The sequence below is a fragment of the Biomphalaria glabrata genome, chromosome 8 (assembly GCF_947242115.1).
Source record: "Biomphalaria glabrata chromosome 8, xgBioGlab47.1, whole genome shotgun sequence".
In the NCBI taxonomy this organism is placed as follows: domain Eukaryota; kingdom Metazoa; phylum Mollusca; class Gastropoda; family Planorbidae; genus Biomphalaria; species Biomphalaria glabrata.
In genome coordinates, this window is record NC_074718.1 from 15,631,308 (window position 1) to 15,652,161 (window position 20,854).

The following is a 20,854-nucleotide window of genomic DNA, read 5'->3' on the forward strand; positions in this document are numbered from 1 at the left end:
AGTTACAAAACGTAAAATGTCAAGTCCAGTACTACTGTAGTTACAAAACGTAAAATGTCACTTTTAGTACGACTGTAGTTACAAAACGTAAAATGTCACGTCCTCTGTACGACTGTAGTTACAAAACGTAAAATGTCACGTCCTCTGTACGACTGTAGTTACAAAACGTAAAATGTCACGTCCAGTACGACTGTAGTTACAAAACGTAAAATGTCACTTTTAGTACGACTGTAGTTACAAAACGTAAAATGCCACGTCCAGCATGACTGTAGTTACAAAACGTAAAATGTCACGTCCACAGTACGACTGTAGTTACAAAACGTAAAATGTCACGTCCACAGTACGACTGTAGTTACAAAACGTAAAATGTCACGTCCTCTGTACGACTGTAGTTACAAAACGTAAAATGTCACGTCCACAGTACGACTGTAGTTACAAAACGTAAAATGTCACGTCCTCTGTACGACTGTAGTTACAAAACGTAAAATGTCACGTCCACAGTACGACTGTAGTTACAAAAAGTAAAATGTCACGTCCTCTGTACGACTGTAGTTACAAAACGTAAAATGTCACGTCCACAGTACGACTGTAGTTACAAAACGTAAAATGTCACGTCCAGTACGACTGTAGTTACAAAACGTAAAATGTCACGTCCAGCATTACTGTAGTTACAAAACGTAAAATGTCACGTCCAGCATTACTGTAGTTACAAAACGTAAAATGTCACGTCCTCTGTACGACTGTAGTTACAAAACGTAAAATGTCACGTCCTCTGTACGACTGTAGTTACAAAACGTAAAATGTCACGTCCAGTACGACTGTAGTTACAAAACGTAAAATGTCACGTCCAGTACGACTGTAGTTACAAAACGTAAAATGTCACGTCCAGTACGACTGTAGTTACAAAACGTAAAATGTCACGTCCTCTGTACGACTGTAGTTACAAAACGTAAAATGTCACGTCCTCTGTACGACTGTAGTTACAAAACGTAAAATGTCACGTCCAGTACGACTGTAGTTACAAAACGTAAAATGTCACGTCCAGTACGACTGTAGTTACAAAACGTAAAATGTCACGTCCAGTACTACTGTAGTTACAAAACGTAAAATGTCACGTCCAGCATTACTGTAGACTCTGAAAGGACACACATCAAACCCAATTGTTTCTTTCCTTTTACTTATTTCAGTAGAAACATTCAGTTGAAACATTCAGTTGAAACATTCAGTTGAAACATTCAGTTGAAACATTCAGTTGAAACATTCAGTAGAAACATTCAGTTGAAACATTCAGTTGAAACATTCAGTTGAAACATTCAGTTGAAACATTCAGTTGAAACATTCAGTTGAAACATTCAGTTGTTTTTTTAATTTGTGACTTTAAAAAAATCTACTTTCAAAAGAAAACATTTTGTGAAAGCCTACTACCCTAAATATCTCTGTATAATCATGTATAGCCTGGAACTTTCAAAGATCGATAGTTTAGGTTAAGGTGACATTTATTTTCAATGGTGTATCCTTCACATTACTTTTTATTCCACATCAGGCATTCTGTTTCATTCCAACTATGATAGAACTCAAAGCATTATTTCGATTTTTTAAAATATGCAGCCAAGAGGAATGTGTTTCTATTGAGTTGTCCTACTAGAATAATCTCCTCGTTGGTTCACCTGTAAATAGAATATGTATTGTTTCTTGTCTTTAAGTTACTGGCGTACTTCCAAATAGAAGATACTTGCGTCCTACGCGTATCCATATGTCAATCTACTCGTGCATGTTGACTAGAGACTTAAAAAGTCATTGGTATTTTTTGGCTGATTCAGGCAACCCGTTCCATGCACTAATGGCACTATGGAAGAAGGATCACTTGTACGGATTTGTCGAACGATATAATATTTAATAGAACGCATATAATTCATTAGTATTGCTTCCATTAAGATATTACATTAAAAATTTCGACGAATAGGCCTATCCTATTTTAATAAATGGAAACGGTCGTAAGAGCCTAGGAAAGCACAAAAGAGCCTGGGGAGTATAGGAAAAAGTCCCAACAAACATGTCACTATCCATACACCGTTCCACGGTGATGTAGTACTGAGAAGGAACATGGGCGAGTTTTCCAGGTGTTCTCGGCCTTTGGCCTCACTTCTAATCCAAGCGTCTTGGGAAACGAGCCATCTGTAATAGGGATGTAATAATTTACATCTTCTTGGATCTTTCCAAGACAGAAGTTTGTTCAGAAAGGTAGATGACGGCAAGCTTCCATGGGCCTAGAGTTCGAAGAGTGATAGATTTAACTCTAATGGCAATTACGAAGACTATAAAGTTTCCAACAAACTGTTTGAAACAAGAGCAATAATCTATCTTCAACACTAAGTAGAGTTTGTTGTGCACGTCTTTGGAAGGGGATAGACATTGAGGTAACACTGAGTGCTCTATTTAGACATGACGTAGTGTTACAGTCACTGAACTCATCCACAACGTTGTTCAGCAGTACTCACAGCGCTCCAATGTTTGTCGGTCCAGGTGGTGAAGTGGCGCCCCGTTTAAACATGGACATTTCTCCCAGCGCGGCGGCGCTAACGGGGAAGGATGTGTCAGTTAAGGTGGGGAAAGGAAGTCACCCCGAGCGCCAGAACGATTGAGAAAGAAGGAAATGGCCAGAGAGAAAGGTGGCTAGGTCTCATCATAACTCATCCCTCTCTGGTCTAGACGTGACGTCACGGTTCAATAGCGCGCCTGCACACTAGAAAATGACTGAGTGCGTGGAGTCCCAGCTATTACGTGATCTACTATTATTAAGCTCATATCAAGATGATTTTTTTTTCCTCCACCTGGTTATTAGAACAATGACAGGCCGTGTCTTCGTTGAGGTATTAGCAGTTATTTCCGACAATTCGTTTTTTTTTTTACAATTGTTACTTCAAAGGCAAGCCGTCCTAAGCCAGAACAAAAATAATATAACATCACAATTAATGCCCTGGCACACAAACAATACAGGACTATGTATATATATAGATATGAACTTTGCCATCTGAGAAGCAAACAAATAAATAAAAAAAGAAGAAACCTTATAGAAAACGAGAATTTAAATGGTGTTTTGTTTTCGAATGAAGCCGCAATTACTGCCCTTTAATAATGTCATTTTGTTTTAGGCTATTTTTAATATATGTTTAAATACACTAAGGGCGGAGGTGCGGTGGATGAGTGGATAAGCGTTTGGCTTCATGGGTCCTGGGTTCGAATAGCGGTGAAGACTGGGATTTGGAATTTTTAGGGCGCTCATGAGTCTACCCAACTCTGCTGAGTACTTGACTTTAGTTGGGAAATGTAAAGGCGGTTGATCGTTGTGCGGGCCACATGACACCCTGCTCGTTAACCGTTGAAACAGATGACCCATAGATCGCAAGGGAAACTTTACACTAAGTGCAAGAACAACTGACAGAGAAGCAAAGCAACACTACACTAGAAGTCATCGTGCTAAGGCAATGAAGTATTGGATGTTAGAAACACAACGTTCATGGTTCGTCTCAATGTGGTGAATGAGTTGGCTTTCAAACGAGTTTGTTTCAGTAGCCACTAAATGACAACAGTTGACACAACTCTAGTTCAACACGCTGTTATTCAGTTCTTGACGATCTTCATTTAATGTGCTTTGATCAGTCTGAAGCTTAATGACCAGGTCGATTGGACTTGTTTAGCGATGATCTGTTCACAATTAACTCGTCCAATCACATTCCTTCACAGAGACAAAACAAACAATAGGCGATGTCCTGAGAACGTGAGCAGGATGTCTATGAAACCAACAGAAGGGTATAGGACAATGCCAGCATGCTAGTGTGGATATGTACTCAGTCATAACACACTTTGTTCTGTAGTAGAAACTATCGGGCAACGCTATTACAACTATTATTCAGATGGTCTTAGAATATCAGCTAACCATCAATATCGAGAGAGAGAGAGAGAGAGAGATGGATGGGTATGGATGGATGGATGGATGGATAGATAGATAGGTAGATAGATAGATAGATAGATAGATAGATAGATAGATAGATAGATAGATAGATAGATAGATAGATAGATAGATAGATAGATAGATAGATAGATAGATAGATAGATGGATGGATGGATAGATGGATGGATGGATGGATGGCTAGATAGATAGATAGATAGATAGATAGATAGATAGATAGATAGATAGATAGATAGATAGATAGATAGATAGATAGATAGATAGATAGATATTTCTCTTCCCCCATTTTTATTCTCTCCCTCTCAATGATCACCAGGTGCCAGAACAACAGACAGGGCAGGTGTATAATGTTCTTAATCCACGTAAAAAGTATATTAAACCTAAGAGTCTCTAGTAGGAGGCTGACACAACAAGATGTATTCATCTATTCAGAGGTATTTAAGAGTAACAGTCGAGCGGCACCCCACACACAAACTAAGATACTAATTCCATAGGTATTTCTTTCAAAAACCATGCACAATTATATGCATCCCAAACATTGACAATCACATTATGTGCAACATGTCACATTTGTGGCATTTAAAAACACAACTGTATTATCACATTTATTGAGTGTGCTCTTCTATAACATTGTCAGCCTAACTCAAGTGGTGACTTGTTTTTATACACCAGACTTGTTAGCGATCAGAAGTGTAACCAGTGCAAACAAGAGTTGTGCCAAACCTTAGCAGACGTGTACAAAGTGACAGAGATAATTACATTCAAGCTGGTCGACGAGTTTGGATCTTACTTTAGCCAGAACTAACTGGACTACCTCCACACTGTTGAACTCCGCAAGAAGAAATGGCTACAACGTTAATGAGTAACCCTGTGGACATGTGTTGTCATACTATTGTGTTCAATACTGGAGACTGCTAAGTCATCTGGTCATCAAAGTAAGTCACGTTTACTCTACACCAGACATTGTCCCAGCTTCTCATCTTTTTAGCTTGAAGATCAAAGTCTAATGGAGTCTGGCACTGTCTCCTAAACAGGTCAGAAATACAAGGACAAGAGATGACGACAACATTGCCCCCCCCCCAGCCCCAATGCTCAAATGATTTTTTTTTGGACCTGCGAGGGGGACTCTGGAGGATCACGCTTCATCTCGTCAGCCATACATATATCACTCGAGAATGAGAAGTTTGTATTTGTTTACTCCCAACTCTCCACCTAGGCTAAGTGCGAGAACCTCTAAGGAACCTAAACACATGTTCGATGAGGGAGATGACACGGCTGCCATGTAAACATCTCATTAACATTCTCGAGCCAACGTTCTTTCACTGTGTGTATGATTAGACATGCCCCAGCACTGTCATTTAATGTGGAGGACTTTGTCAGGCGAGGGATCATGTGATCTAGTTCAATAACATTAGTATGTAATGCCTTAACTCGGGATCGCTGTCTTAAAATGATACCCACTAGAGGACATTGTTGTACAGCTCAATCTTACCTATGTTTTAAGTTTAACCGATGCAAACACTGCCAGACTTGAATACATAAACCAATCTTTCCTGGTCCTATAGTGGTCGCTACCATTGAGGATGGAACCTTCAGACAGGACTTGAGATGAAGAGCTTCAGGTCCACGCCTGTCCGTTGGATAAAATTCTTTCCAGTCCATAGGACTAGGGATAATGGCGCTTCGACGCCGATTCCCTGCTGGATTTTTCGACTAGGCCCTATACTGAACATGATACTATTCAAATGTCTTTCTCAAATGGGTCACTAGCAGTCAGTGAAATCGCCGTGAGGAAAACAAGTGGTGGACACTGGCTATGCCTATCAATCATGTTCATCCAATGAATTCAGACTAGTGCTCTTCTCCCTCCCCCGACTAAACAAACAAACTGGTCCCTGTGTCCAATGAACTTTATCCAATGACAAAACGTTTCCGATGACTTGATATAAAAAAAAAAAACTTAAGCTTCAAATGGACGTAAGTGACATTAACACCAAGACTCCGGGGTATCATAGATCATGTTGAAAAGAGATCTGCTCATGCCCATACTATCCGAGTTAATCCACTTCAAGAGAAAGATTGAATGCTCTCCCCTTTTCCTCAAAGCATATTAACTCGGGCCTGATTAAACCAGAGACTTCTCGACAGTGTCAAGTCTATATTTAACCAGATGGGGAAATTCCGGAAGGCAAAAGGAAGTACTCTTCACAACTTCAGCATCACAGGATCAGTTTCATTATCAAATGCTGTCTGTCCTCTCAGGCCGGAATCAAAACAGGCCGGAAACGGAGGAGGGGGTGGGGTGAGGCGGCTCACAAATGGCCCTTGGAACTACGGGTACAGACCTTGAGTCATGAGCGGTAACAGAACAGTGTTCAAACTGCAGCATCTCGTTTCTCCTTACGTTTGTGTTCAACCGTTATAACAGAATGAACTCGATTTAATCACTTGTAGTTCAACTAAATAACTACACAGATGTAGTCTAATGTATGTTGCACAATGACACCTACTGAAGCTAAATAACTACACAGATGTAGTCTAATGTATGTTGCACAATGACACCTAGTTAAGCTAAATGACTTCACAGATGTAGTCTAATATATGTTGCACAATGACACCTAGTTAAGCTAAATGACTTCACAGATGTAGTCTAATGTATGTTGCACAATGACACCTAGTGAAGCTAAATAACTACACAGATGTAGTCTAATATATGTTGCACAATGACACCTAGTTAAGCTAAATGACTACACAGATGTAGTCTAATGTATGTTGCACAATGACACCTAGTTAAGCTAAATAACTTCACAGATGTAGTCTAATATATGTTGCACAATGACACCTAGTTAAGCTAAATGACTTCACAGATGTAGTCTAATATATGTTGCACAATGACACCTAGTTAAGCTAAATAACTACACAGATGTAGTCTAATATATGTTGCACAATGACACCTAGTTAAGCTAAATGACTACACAGATGTAGTCTAATGTATGTTGCACAATGACACCTAGTGAAGCTAAATGACTACACAGATGTAGTCTAATATATGTTGCACAATGACACCTAGTTAAGCTAAATTACTTCACAGATGTAGTCTAATATATGTTGCACAATGACACCTAGTTAAGCTAAATGACTACACAGATGTAGTCTAATATAAGTTGCACAAGGACACCTAGTTAAGCTAAATGACTACACAGATGTAGTCTAATGTATGTTGCACAATGACACCTAGTTAAGCTAAATGACTACACAGATGTAGTCTAATATATGTTGCACAATGACACCTAGTGAAGCTAAATGACTACACAGATGTAGTCTAATATAAGTTGCACAATGACACCTAGTTAAGCTAAATGACTACACAGATGTAGTCTAATATATGTTGCACAATGACACCTAGTTAAGCTAAATGACTACACAGATGTAGTCTAATATATGTTGCACAATGACACCTAGTTAAGCTAAATGACTTCACAGATGTAGTCTAATATATGTTGCACAATGACACCTAGTTAAGCTAAATGACTTCACAGATGTAGTCTAATATATGTTGCACAATGACACCTAGTTAAGCTAAATGACTTCACAGATGTAGTCTAATATATGTTGCACAATGACACCTAGTTAAGCTAAATGACTACACAGATGTAGTCTAATATATGTTGCACAATGACACCTAGTGAAGCTAAATAACTACACAGATGTAGTCTAATGTATTTTGCACAATGACACCTAGTTAAGATAAATGACTACACAGATCTAGTCTAATATATGTTGCACAATGACACCTAGTGAAGCTAAATAACTACACAGATGTAGTCTAATGTATTTTGCACAATGACACCTAGTTAAAATAAATAACTACACAGATGTAGTCTAATATATGTTGCACAATGACACCTAGTGAAGCTAAATAACTACACAGATGTAGTCTAATGTATTTTGCACAATGACACCTAGTTAAGATAAATGACTACACAGATGTAGTCTAATGTATGTTGCACAATGACACCTAGCTAAGCTAAATGACTACACAGATATAGTCTAATGCAGTGATGCCCAACCTAATTCGACCTGCGGGCCATTTTAATTTCCGACACTCGTGTCGCGGGCCACATGAATGAAAACGTAGGCCTACAAAAACGATAGACTTGAAACCCGTAGATCCTGTGCTTAATTAATTAATGTGATATTTGAAATGTATATTTTTCCCCGCCTCAGAAGATAGCTTCATTTCAGTACTAAAAATATCAGCAACATTGGGCTTCATCTCTGTACTTAGAATATGTGCTAGTTTTACAACCGAGTCATTTTCCTTTCTCTTTTTGGTAAAATATTCCCATCAATCCTCCAATTTCTAGGCTTAGTTTAACACATTTTTATTCGCGGATCAAACCAAGAATGCCGTCACCATTTTTGTTTTATAATGTTTATATGTTGTTTTTTTTTTGTTTTTTTTTAAATAGCCACACTTTCTTTATAAAACATATATGTTGATCTATTATCATGTTCCACAAAAAAGTAAAGAACCATTCACTTTTACTGGTTGAAAAAGTACATTCTACACTCAAATACCTATTTCATAAACCCACAAATGTTAAATGTCATGGCACCAATAAATCAGGAGACAAATTGAGGGCTCTAAGCCCCTAACGTAAGTACATATACATTTTTGCACCTTCTAATTCTTTTTTTTTTTTTTTTTTTTGGAAAAAGGGGGGATTTTCTACACTTTGTGCCTACATTTCGGCGGGCCGGATGGAATCACGTCGTGGGCCGGATCTGGCCCGCGGGCCGTACTTTGGGCATCACTGGTCTAATGTATGAAAGGCAAAGAGACTTTGACCCAGTTTATGAGACAGTTTTCAATGTTAGTAAAACTTGAAAATTTTATCAAGAACTAGTTTAAATTAAAAGAAATGTGTTCTGGATATCAAAGCACATTTCAGGCCTCGTCGTGGAACCCGCCAGGAAACGTCGGATAGGCTAAATGGTTTACAACATTCCATTGGGCTTCCGCGGCAAGTTCTAGTGAACAAGCTTTGCACGTGGACAGAATGAAAGAAAGGTTCCATCCGCCACGCCGTTCCTCAGCCGGGCTCCTACGAGTGTTAAAAGCCCTTCAATGGCTAGTGGCGGTACATCATAGGAATACGAAGGACCCTCGTGGGCTGTTAATGAGTCGTGTCTCACGATAACAGGTGGGATTACATTATCATCTAGTTTATAGGGGAAACTTTACGCCAAAGAGTTTTGTGATGAGCCATCTCTAACTCCTGGTCTTTGGGTAAAATCCTTTCCGTTGTTCAAATGGCCATAAATGTGCGCCAGCTCGACCCTTATTGGACACTGCCTGAGTATACCAAAACACGAATGTCTGTTTAGAATCACTAGTAGGAGGTCTACACATGACATATTGTCACGACAGAGACATATAGCCCATACCTGACCTTAATGACATGAGTATTGACTGTTGCTTCAAACAATGGCTGCTGCTCAATGCAGCATAGGTTGCTTAACGAACTAGTTAACTAATTATGTGGCCGTGACGGACTATCTCTAGCATGGGATGACGTGGCCACACAGCCAAAACAAAAGGCTGCGACATTCTTTGTATTCTCGGGCAAGAAAATTAGGGGGGGGGAGGTAGCATCGATTTTACATTTGACGTGCTTCGTACACATAAAAAAACGTTATAATGGCTGGGAGAAGAGGCACTGGAAACAGGGAGAAGAGGCACTGGAAGCAGGGAGAAGAGGCACTAGAAGCAGGGAGAAGAGGTACTGGAAGCAGAGAGAAGAGGTACTGGAAGCAGGGAGAAGAGGTACTGGAAGCAGGGAGAAGAGGTACTGGAAGCAGGGAGAAGAGGTACTGGAAGCAGGGAGAAGAGGCTCTGGAAGCAGGGAGAAGAGGCACTGGAAGCAGGGAGAAGAGGCACTGGAAGCAGGGAGAAGAGGTACTGGTAGCAGGGAGAAGAGGTACTGGAAGCAGGGAGAAGAGGTACTGGAAGCAGGGAGAAGAGGTACTGGAAGCAGGGAGAAGAGGTACTGGAAGCAGGGAGAAGAGGTACTGGAAGCAGGGAGAAGAGGTACTGGAAGCAGGGAGAAGAGGCACTGGAAGCAGGGAGAAGAGGCACTGGAAGCAGAGAGAAGAGGTACTGGAAGCAGGGAGAAGAGGTACTGGAAGCAGGGAGAAGAGGTACTGGAAGCAGGGAGAAGAGATACTGGAAGCAGGGAGAAGAGGCACTGGAAACAGGGAGAAGAGGTACTGGAAGCAGAGAGAAGAGGTACTGGAAGCAGGGAGAAGAGGCACTGGAAACAGGGAGAAGAGGTACTGGAAGCAGAGAGAAGAGGTACTGGAAGCAGGGAGAAGAGGCACTGGAAACAGGGAGAAGAGGTACTGGAAGCAGAGAGAAGAGGTACTGGAAGCAGGGAGAAGAGGTACTGGAAGCAGGGAGAAGAGGCACTGGAAGCAGGGAGAAGAGGCACTGGAAGCAGGGAGAAGAGGTACTGGAAACAGAGAGAAGAGGTACTGGAAGCAGGGAGAAGAGGCACTGGAAACAGGGAGAAGAGGCACAGGAAACAGAGAGAAGAGGCACAGGAAGCAGGGAGAGGAGGCACTGGAAGCAGGGAGAAGAGGTACTGGAAGCAGGGAGAAGAGGCACTGGAAACAGGGAAAAGAGGCACTGGAAACAGGGAAAAGAGGCACTGGAAGCAGGGAGAAGAGGCACTGGAAACAGAGAGAAGAGGCACTGGAAACAGGGAGAAGAGGCACAGGAAACAGAGAGAAGAGGCACTGGAAGCAGGGAGAAGAGGTACTGGAAACAGGGAGAAGAGGCACTGGAAACAGGGAGAAGAGGCACTGGAAGCAGGGAGAAGAGGCACTGGAAGCAGGGAGAAGAGGTACTGGAAACAGGGAAAAGAGGCACAGGAAACAGGGAGAAGAGGCACAGGAAACAGAGAGAAGAGGCACTGGAAGCAGGGAGAAGAGGCACAGGAAACAGAGAGAAGAGGCACTGGAAGCAGGGAGAGGAGGCACTGGAAGCAGGGAGAAGAGGCACTGGAAACAGGGAGAAGAGGCACAGGAAACAGAGAGAAGAGGCACTGGAAGCAGGGAGAGGAGGCACTGGAAGCAGGGAGAAGAGGTACTGGAAGCAGGGAGAAGAGGCACTGGAAACAGGGAAAAGAGGCACTGGAAACAGGGAAAAGAGGCACAGGAAACAGAGAGAAGAGGCACTGGAAGCAGGGAGAAGAGATACTGGAAACAGGGAGAAGAGGTACTGGAAGCAGAGAGAAGAGGCACAGGAAGCAGGGAGAGGAGGCACTGGAAGCAGGGAGAAGAGGTACTGGAAGCAGGGAGAAGAGATACTGGAAACAGGGAGAAGAGGCACAGGAAACAGAGAGAAGAGGCACTGGAAGCAGGGAGAAGAGGTACTGGAAACAGGGAGAAGAGGCACTGGAAGCAGGGAGAAGAGGCACTAGGGTTTGAATCTCACGAAATTGTGATCATTGATTTCAACAATAAATCGGGATCAAATCTCTTGACGTGGCCGGTGTGTACAAATGTCTCCTGCATGTATTCAAGAAGGAAGGGTAGGATAAGGTACATAAACACTCTATTTAGTAGTCAACCTCTAACAAAGACTTCAAATGATGACTGGTTCAAAAGTCAAGTGAATACATTTGAATATCGTTAAGAAGCAAAATGTTTTTAAAAAATACTTTTAAAAAAAAAGCTTATATTAAGTGCGATTCTATCAATTATTTTTATTATCATGCAATTAATTTGTAACAGATCTAGAATAACAATAATAACTTTGTGCGATTGGAAATATTTGTACAAATCGTTTTTGTTGAACGCAAATTCGTGTTTTTGGCATGCTCAAAATGCTAAGGTCCAATCACGTGTGGACAAGTTGGAGCGGGAAGGAGGGGGGGGGGGGTATCGGTGCTGGCTTTTCAAAGGCAAATTAAAAAAAAAAAAAGTTGCTCAACTTGAATTCGACCTCGAGGGTTTAAGCCTACTGGATGGAAAGCAGACACGCTATCCACTGAGCTAGACAAGAGAGTGGTCGTTTGTATAGGTATGTATTGTTAGTTTCACATTTTGAAGCGACAAACTGATTCTCTACACAAGGCTTATGTCCCCTAAGCTAGTACTGTCTCTATATAAAACAAATATATTAATATTAATAAATTGTCTTTGATTCGTGTGTTGTTGGGGACATTGAGTAAGTGTGCAACGTCATACCTTGCTCTGAGAATGGGAAGTGGGACATATAACGTGTACATTTGTATCAGTCAGTCGGTTAGAGTTCATATACGTTTAGAAAAAAAAACGAAAAAAAACTGCACATTTACAGTCAAACATCTTATAATTGTAACATTTATTTCCCTTTTCTATATAAAAAAATTAATTAACTAAATAATTGGTTAATTTTTTGTTTCCTTCATTCGTGTGTTGTTAGAGACAAAGAATAAGTGTGCAAAGTTTCAGCTACATCCGAGAATAGGAAGGGAAGAACTAACGTGTAAGATACCAGACAGAGCTTCTAGAAGCTTTGGTAAAACAACTCTGGAAGATTGCAAGTACATGGAAATGGTTAAGAGAAAAAACACATCAAGGGGAATAACTCCTCGACATGTTCTAGAGAGGACACGGACACGGCGATTGTTTTAAGAGGTCGAGCACGGCATGGGATCAACACACCGCCCCCCACCCCCCCACCCCTCTCTCCACAAGCACGTCACTAAAAACAAATATAATTAATGCATGTGGAAGACTAGTATTATTTTTTTACCTGTTTAGCCGACTGTGTGGTAGCTTAGTCAAACATCACCGGTGTATAAATGATGTGACTAAAGTAGGTCTACGTGTGTCTACCTAATTGGATATAGACTCTAGCTGAAAGATCTAGTTGTAACTATATCTACTGAAGCCAACAAAAACATGGGTCCTAAACTCTTTCTCTCCGTAATTACTGTCCACGTTTGGAAGTTCTTCTCTTTCCTCTCCAGTATTTCAGTCCCTTGTTTTAATTAAGTTTCAATAACATTTTCTTTTGTTATCAGCACATGGTTTTATTTTTGGTCTAGAATTAAAGGGGAATGCAGGCTCTTTTTGTACAAGACAAAGTCAAGTTGATCAAATCAAACATTAATTTCATTTCACGAGTTTCAATCAACGATGGAGAGAATGAGTCAAAAAGTAGCGCATTTCTTGAACTTCTATGCCAGCGGAATTCAGTCTATTCTGTTCTAGTGTGCAGTGGGTTGGGATTTCGATTACTCGGCGAGATCTTTGACGAGACTGGAAGGAATCGATGAAGGCCAAGAGACGTAATGATTGATGGCTATCACATACATTGATGCCAATGGTCAACAAAACTTGCAAAGAAAAAGGTGTGTCCCCCCACAGGGAGGTCAAACAGAGAGACAGGGAGATCAACTCACACAATCATGTCCCTGTTGGTTTGGCAACGTTTTCTTCCAGATGGAATATTAGATTCAACTTTTGGAGTTGCTCATTTGTCCAGTTCCATTTCAGCTCAAGGGAGGGAAGTCATGATACAAACTATGGTCTAATAACCAGGTACTTAGTTACAGTAACATCTATTTATTTCACTGAAATTGAATTATTGTAGTTATAGTCCACCATATATGAATGTGTTTAGCCTCAAAAGTATAACCATTCTTTTATGATTGAATTATGGTGTGTATAACATTATGGTATCAATCTCGTAAGTAGAATGTTATTTCACAAAATTAGACTAGTACACAATAACAGTGTTCAGTCTTTGTCTAGTATCAAACTAACATAGAAACTAAGAATAAATAGGCTGGGAGGGTAAATCTACCCTTATTTGCATCAACAGCAAGGATGATGTTTTCATGCAAGAGTCTAGCGTAGTTTTAATCCACGTATAGAAACGTGTATAGGTTTTAAAAAGACTTATATACTGGACACAGCCTACTTCCTCTTTTATTGGACAGCGTCTTACCTAACTCTTCTAGGAAAGCTCTACAAGCTGGTGAATCACACGAGATGGTATTAAAGAATATGTTCGATCAATGGGGGAGAAACCAACAGGTGCTCCATTCAACCATTGATACCTTCTGGGGAGGGGGGAGGGATAGGAGAGGGCATGAAGCCCTAGAAGTGATTCGATCGATCCACTCTGATACCGAAAGCCATTTCACAAGACATTGACCAAGCCGTTGCCCAGGCACACCTAAGCCAAATGAGACTAATGAATAGCACAGCCGTCTGGATGGCCTCCTCTTCAGATGAGAACAGGGTTCAGTCCAAGCGAGTGACCACTACAGACAAATTTGCTTTGAATAGGTTAGACAAGTAGCTCTAGACATATTTAGAGAGTGGCCATTATTGCCAGCATCCCACCAGACATACGCACACACGCGCACATTCGCAAAGAATGCGTTGTTTCGTGTCACAATAGAAAACTCATTGAGTTCCCAGAGAGTTGTCCAGCATTCGTAAAGAACTTGTTCGAACAAAGTCGAATACAGCGCCGTCTTTATTTCAATTGAGATTTAAATTTAGCCCTTTTATATGACATAAGATAGTTCAGTCCTATGAATTGTTTTGTGTTGAGGCCGATAACTCAGCACGATCACATGGAAACATTCTTGACAAAATGCTCTGGGGTTTGTTTTTCTACTACTAACCAACTCTTAATTAATTTTTTTTTGGTAACATCTAATCCTGGCAAGACAGGCCAACGATTTGCATTAAGTCCTTAGATAACACTGCTGTACAAGACAGCTGTCTTCGCCAGAACTGCAGTGGAAAAAAAAGGAAAAGATTTGAGGGGGGGGGGGGGGGAGGGGGTGTGCCAACAACTAGATGAAATCAGCTCAGCAAAACAAAATGCAAGCTGGTGATTTTCTGTTTCTGTGAGACTAGTTAGTCAGATTAACAAAATGCCAATAAAATAAATCCATTTTAAAAAAAACTCATCTAAGGGAAAGAACTCCGCACTTACAACTATATATCTCATTCATGTAGACGTTATTGCCCTTATTCGCTATCAAACGAAATAATTCATTACCAATAATTAATTGACTAATTGGTTAGTTTTTAAATTGATTCATGTTTTGTTAGGTGCTAGAAATAATTGTTTAAAATTTCAACTTGATCCTAGAATGAGTGTAAGAGTAATAACGTGTACAAACTTTTTACCAGACAGACAGACAGAGTGAGTTGATATAAGCTTTGTAAAAATCTAGAAAGAGAACAAGTCTACTCTAATCAGATGTAAGAAAAAGTCGACTCCTAACGGCAAGCATCATGGCCGGGCCAGGCCTGTAGCCTGTCCTGTGTAACTGTTTTAGTTAGATCTAGAACTGTATCGAGCACCACAAATGTCCTGTCAGCACTTGTTTGAGACCACGCTCTGTACTTGATATCAGACGGCTTCAAAACTCAGACCACTATCATTTGATGAAAAGCTAGAAGTCATTGCTCGGCCTGACATTGACCAGACCAGTCTATCATCATGTCAACTGAGTCAGGGTCAGTCAGGGGAGATAGGCTCATTTCCCCTTCAAGTTGAGCAACGCTAGATTCAAATATCAAATACAGAGGTCAGTGGCGTAGAGTTACGCGACTTGTGTGTCCTTGTGGACAACAGTCACAACACTCTCATTGCACTGGACCTCTGCCACATTGAAATGAATACGACCATGAGTTTGAACCGAGTGAGCTGAAAATGTGAGGAACAAATAGCACAATGGTTTCGTTCAGTCGTATATGATGTATTTCTGTTGCGATGGTCTGGAATCAGTTTCCCTTTCAGATCTTGTGGTCTATAGGTCAGATGATGTCAAGGTCATCTGGTATGGCATGCTGAAATCTATATTCAATCATGTGAAATAAAAGTTTAGGTTGAGGTCACTGCGCAATAACCACAGTTACTTCAGCCTTACTTGCTAATGGCATAGGAGAGATTTATTGAACCGTAGAGTAGGAGACATTCCGAGTTTTTGTCGTGCGCTGTTCATAAAAAAAAAAAAAAAAAAACTTTACAATATATACGAGGAAACGCTTCCATGCTTATTAAACCTATAACAATATGTTTAGCTGGTAGGGTGGGCCACGGTTGTATTCAAAGAAAGTGTAACACTCTAAAGATATTCTAGTTACAAACAAATTGGTTACGATATGGGTTAGGGCCCTAGTCAACAAAACGCATTCTAAAGGTCACACTGGTAGAAGGATACATACATTCAAGAGAGACTACTCTAATTGAAACAGCCTTGACCTACACCCCCTACCACCGCACACACACATACACACGTGAATGAATTAATATAGAGCTATCCAGTGGGGAACCAATACGTTATTCTTGACTCCAGTCGCTGGATAATTAATAACGACATGTTCACCTTCTTATCTCATCAATTGTCCTCCACCGCATCACTGGACATGTTCAATTCACAGACTAGTCTCTCAATGGATGTTTGAAAACACTTTGAGTTGTCTAGAAATAGCTAGTGTTATTTGACTAGGTCAATACATGCTGAACTCTAGTGTTTTAATGAGATCGATCAATCAATGCTCAGTTTTTACCTGTGACAGAGCCGACAGTTCTTTAGACAGTAAGGGAAAATAGTGGGCTGTTTTTTCTTAATGGAGGTTTCTGTTGGTTTATGTTTCCTAGCCAGTATTATCCCCCAATTAAAAAAACAACAACAAAGCATTAGGTCGAATGTTTGGGAGTGCTTGTGAAGATGGTGGCCAGTCTACAAGACTACACGAAATGTCACATCGGGAGAGAAGACCTAGACCAAAGCGCATGTGGACACACGGGCTCAAGTCAACAAACCATCAGGGGAAATGAGCAAGCATATAAGCCTCTCAGCTGATGAAAGAGGCAGACAATAAAATCAATCAGCGCAACTTCTGAATGATGCTTTCTTCAAAATGACAAGATCTGGAGAGAGCCGCTTGTGTATAGGAACTCGTATCACTTTTCTTTTGTTCCAAGGAATGCTCGCATTGAACAAGTAATGAGCAAGCCAAAGGGTATTCGTCATCGTATTTGTTGACGAGTCTTTAGTGAAGGAAGCGTGTCTATTTCAAATGTTTTCTGTTTTCAAAAGGACTTGATGTCATCTATTACTAGGAGTCTAATATGAATAATAGGATATGTGAATCTGTCGGAGTAGTACTGACTTCACCTTACAAAGTTGAATTAATGATTGTTAAAAACAAGTGCTCCTAATATGTCAGTCATTCAGAAAATCAGCACATTAATGTACCGGTGAATACATTACATGATTCCCATGAATTTGTTACCAAATATTTCAATAAGCCATGGTATGTTATAAAGATGGTGTATAAGCACAATGAAAATGGTATGTTTTGTAGATTTAGTCTGAGCTGATGGCAATAAAGATTTGTTGTGGCGTGTCAGCTAATAACTACACTTTGTTTACTGATGTATGAGATGAGGACTTAATGTGCCACTTCATCTGCGCTATGAGGCTTATCAATGACACTGTTGTTGTTGTTTTTTTAATATTTCCTACAATGTTTAAACAAAAATTGAAATAGCTAAAGAAATATGAAAAAGTAGTTCAACTCCAGATCTGAAGTGAGTACTGTGACATTCAACTTAATTGTCCCATATATCATGGCAGCCAGGACCCTTGCTGAACGACTGTCTCTCTGATGTTTCTAGACCCCCTGACATTCCTATGTGAACGTGATGTTAGAAGAGGGAGTCGTCTGCTAGGCAGTTGGTCAAGATGACCTACATACTTCACCATGCAAGCAGGAGAATCCTCTAAACAAATGAACTTATCGTCTTAGTGCCCACGCTACACGGGACACTTGCTAGGAACGCAAAGAATAGAAGATGTTACCTTGCTATAGCAATACACATGCTCAGAATGACCAACAACAAGCAAAAAGGTTTTAGCAAACACTAGGTGTCAACACGCTACCTCCCGATTAGACAATCACTGGGGCACGACATGGCCTAAATTGTGCCGTTGTGCCAAATATCCAAAATATCAAATATCAGTCACTTCTAGATCTAGTCCCAATTAGACAGTCCCTTCTAGATCTAGTCCCAATTAGACAGTCCCTTCTAGATCTAGTCCCAATTAGACAGTCCCTTCTAGATCTAGTCCCAATGAGACAGTCACTGCTACATCTAGGATCAATTAAACAGTCACTTCTAGATCTAGTCCCAATTAGACAGTCACTGCTACATCTAGGCTCACTTAAACAGTCAATGCTAGATCTATACTCAATTAGACAGTCACTGCTAGATCTAGTCCCAATTAGCCAAAGCTAGATCTAGTCCCAATCAGTCAGTCAATGCTAGTTCTAGTCCCAATTAGAAAGTCACTTCTAGATTACACAGTTGTTGCCAGATCTAGTCCCTATTAGACAGTCGCTGACAGATCTAGTCCCAATTAAACAGTCGGTGCCAGATCTAGTCCCAATTAAACAGTCGGTGCCAGATCTAGTCCCAATTAAACAGTCGGTGCCAGATCTAGTCCCAATTAAACAGTCGGTGCCAGATCTAGTCCTAATTGGACAGTCACTGTCAGATCTACTCCAAAATAGACAGTCACTGAACTGCGAGACAATAACAAATGAGACTTCATTAATTGAATGATTTGTCCTTATTATCCACGATCTATTGATTAATCAGGCTGAATGTCATGGAGACTTCCCATTGTCAAACACGGCTATCAGATGAGTAGGCTAACAGATCAACAGATCCTAGAACACTTAATTGTACAAGACAAATGATGAAAACTGACCTGTAAAGTGTTCGGACAAGATCCCAGCAGCTTCAACATGTGCAGGATGTTCAGTGGATCCTGGATGACAAAGTTGCTCTCAATGTCAAACTCACCACCCACCAACTAAGAAAAAAAAAGACAAATTGTTAATTATGTTTTCTTATTATTATAGGAACTACATGAAGCCAACATATAACCAGACCAAAAAAAAATGTATAGCTTGTTTAGCGCTACATTTTACAACTGACAACAATTCTTGCTTATTTGGTAGGTCAAAGAGGTGAGTGAAACTACAAAGAATTTCAATTGCTCACATTGTATATAAAAATAAAACCTTTAAGTAGTTTTAGAAAAATTGCTTTAAAAAAACACAGAGATATTCAAAACGCATCTTAACAAGGAAAACCAATTCTAGACCTAAAAAAAGTGTCTATATCATGTCGTAAGAGCGTAAACAGAACATTGTACTCGATATCCCACTGGAAATAGTTTCAATGTATTTTGTTTCATTGTTTTTCAATCCTTCAAGAGGCTGAGCGTATCGATGTACCTAGGGGCACTATGGTGGAGGAAAAAGGGGGGGGGGCAATGTTTCTAAACAGAAATACAGGAGGGCAATGCTTCTAAACAGAAATACAGGAGGACAATGTTTCTAAACAGAAATACAGGAGGGCAATGCTTCTAAAAAGAAATACAGGAGGGCAATGTTTCTAAACAGAAATACAGGAGGGCAATGTTTCTAAACAGAAATACAGGAGGGCAATGTTTCTAAACAGAAATACAGGAGGGCAATGTTTCTAAACAGAAATACAGGGGGCAATGTTTCTAAACAGAAATACAGGGGGGGAGGCAATGTTTCTTAACAGAAATACAGGGGGGCAATGTTTCTAAACAGAAATACAGGGGGGGGGGAGGCAATGTTTCTAAACAGAAATACAGGGAGGCAATGTTTCTAACCAGAAATACAGGGGGGGAGGCAATGTTTCTAAACAGAAATACAGGGGGGGAGGCAATGTTTCTAAACAGAAATACAGGAGGGCAATGTTTCTAAACAGAAATACAGGGGGAGGCAATGTTTCTAAACAGAAATACAGGAGGGCAATGTTTCTAAACAGAAATACAGGGGGGGGGCAATGTTTCTAAACAGAAATACAGGCGGGAGGCAATGTTTCTAAACATAAATTTCAATCACTTGAATTGCACACACGTTAGTGTGACTTGTAAAACTGTTACTAAAACTGAGCCCAGGTACATTATTTGGATCAATCATTCTTAGACAAGAAAATCTGAACCTAAAATATACACTGACATACAGCTCTAATTAATTTGTAATGCTCTACAAGCCAATAGGTTTTGTTACCCATGTATCAACAATTTATTGTAATCTTGTCTAATGCAGGTAGACACAAGTGTTTTGGTTTATTAAGTAGCTTTACAGCTAGGACAGCACGTCAGTGCTGAACAGATGTATGACCAGCAGTCGGGACAAGAAATGAATCGAGTTTTTACATACGTTGAAGGCACATTTCTACAGCAACGAAAGTAATCGATGAAGGAAAGTAATCGATGAAGGAAAGTATTCGATGAAGGAAAGTAATCGATGAAAGAAAGTAATCGATGAAGGAAAGTAGTCGATGAAGGAAAGTAATCGCCCTATAAATTATAGACATATGTAGGCTACTAATGTATCTATAGTTCTATACTCCATCAACGAGAGTTATCATACCGAATGCAAACTCATGGTCAGTTTTACCTGCTAGAGTGAAATGGGGTTTAGGAAGTCGATATGTGAAACAAGAAAAACATAGACAATACTTTAAAAAATCACAAAATCAATTAGTTTGGATCAGTCATGCAATTAAATATGTAATAGATCTAAACTAACAATAATAATTCTGTGCGATTAGAAACAATATTTGTTTTGGTTTAGCGCAATTTCATGCTTTTAGCTTTCTCAATGCTTTCTAACTGCGCTATGATTCTAGATCCATCACTGGGCCAGTTGGGAAAAGGAATTGAGTGGGTGTGGGAAAAAGAACGTGAACCAACTTTTGTACCAGGCACCAGGGTGAGTTGATATCAGCTTTGTAACAAG

The 20,854-nt window shown here is 40.2% G+C and overlaps 1 protein-coding gene across 12 annotated transcripts in view; it reads right to left on the reverse strand.

Moving 5' to 3' along the window:
- Positions 1-20,854, reverse strand: part of LOC106052206 (neurobeachin-like) — a 287,257-nt gene that overhangs the window by 251,955 nt on the left and 14,448 nt on the right. For all 12 annotated transcript variants that reach the window (XM_056037466.1, XM_056037464.1, XM_056037462.1 and 9 more), the window contains exon 2: positions 18,778-18,882. In XM_056037466.1, coding sequence (XP_055893441.1) covers positions 18,778-18,882 — 105 coding nt within the window. The remainder of the gene's footprint in view (positions 1-18,777; positions 18,883-20,854) is intronic.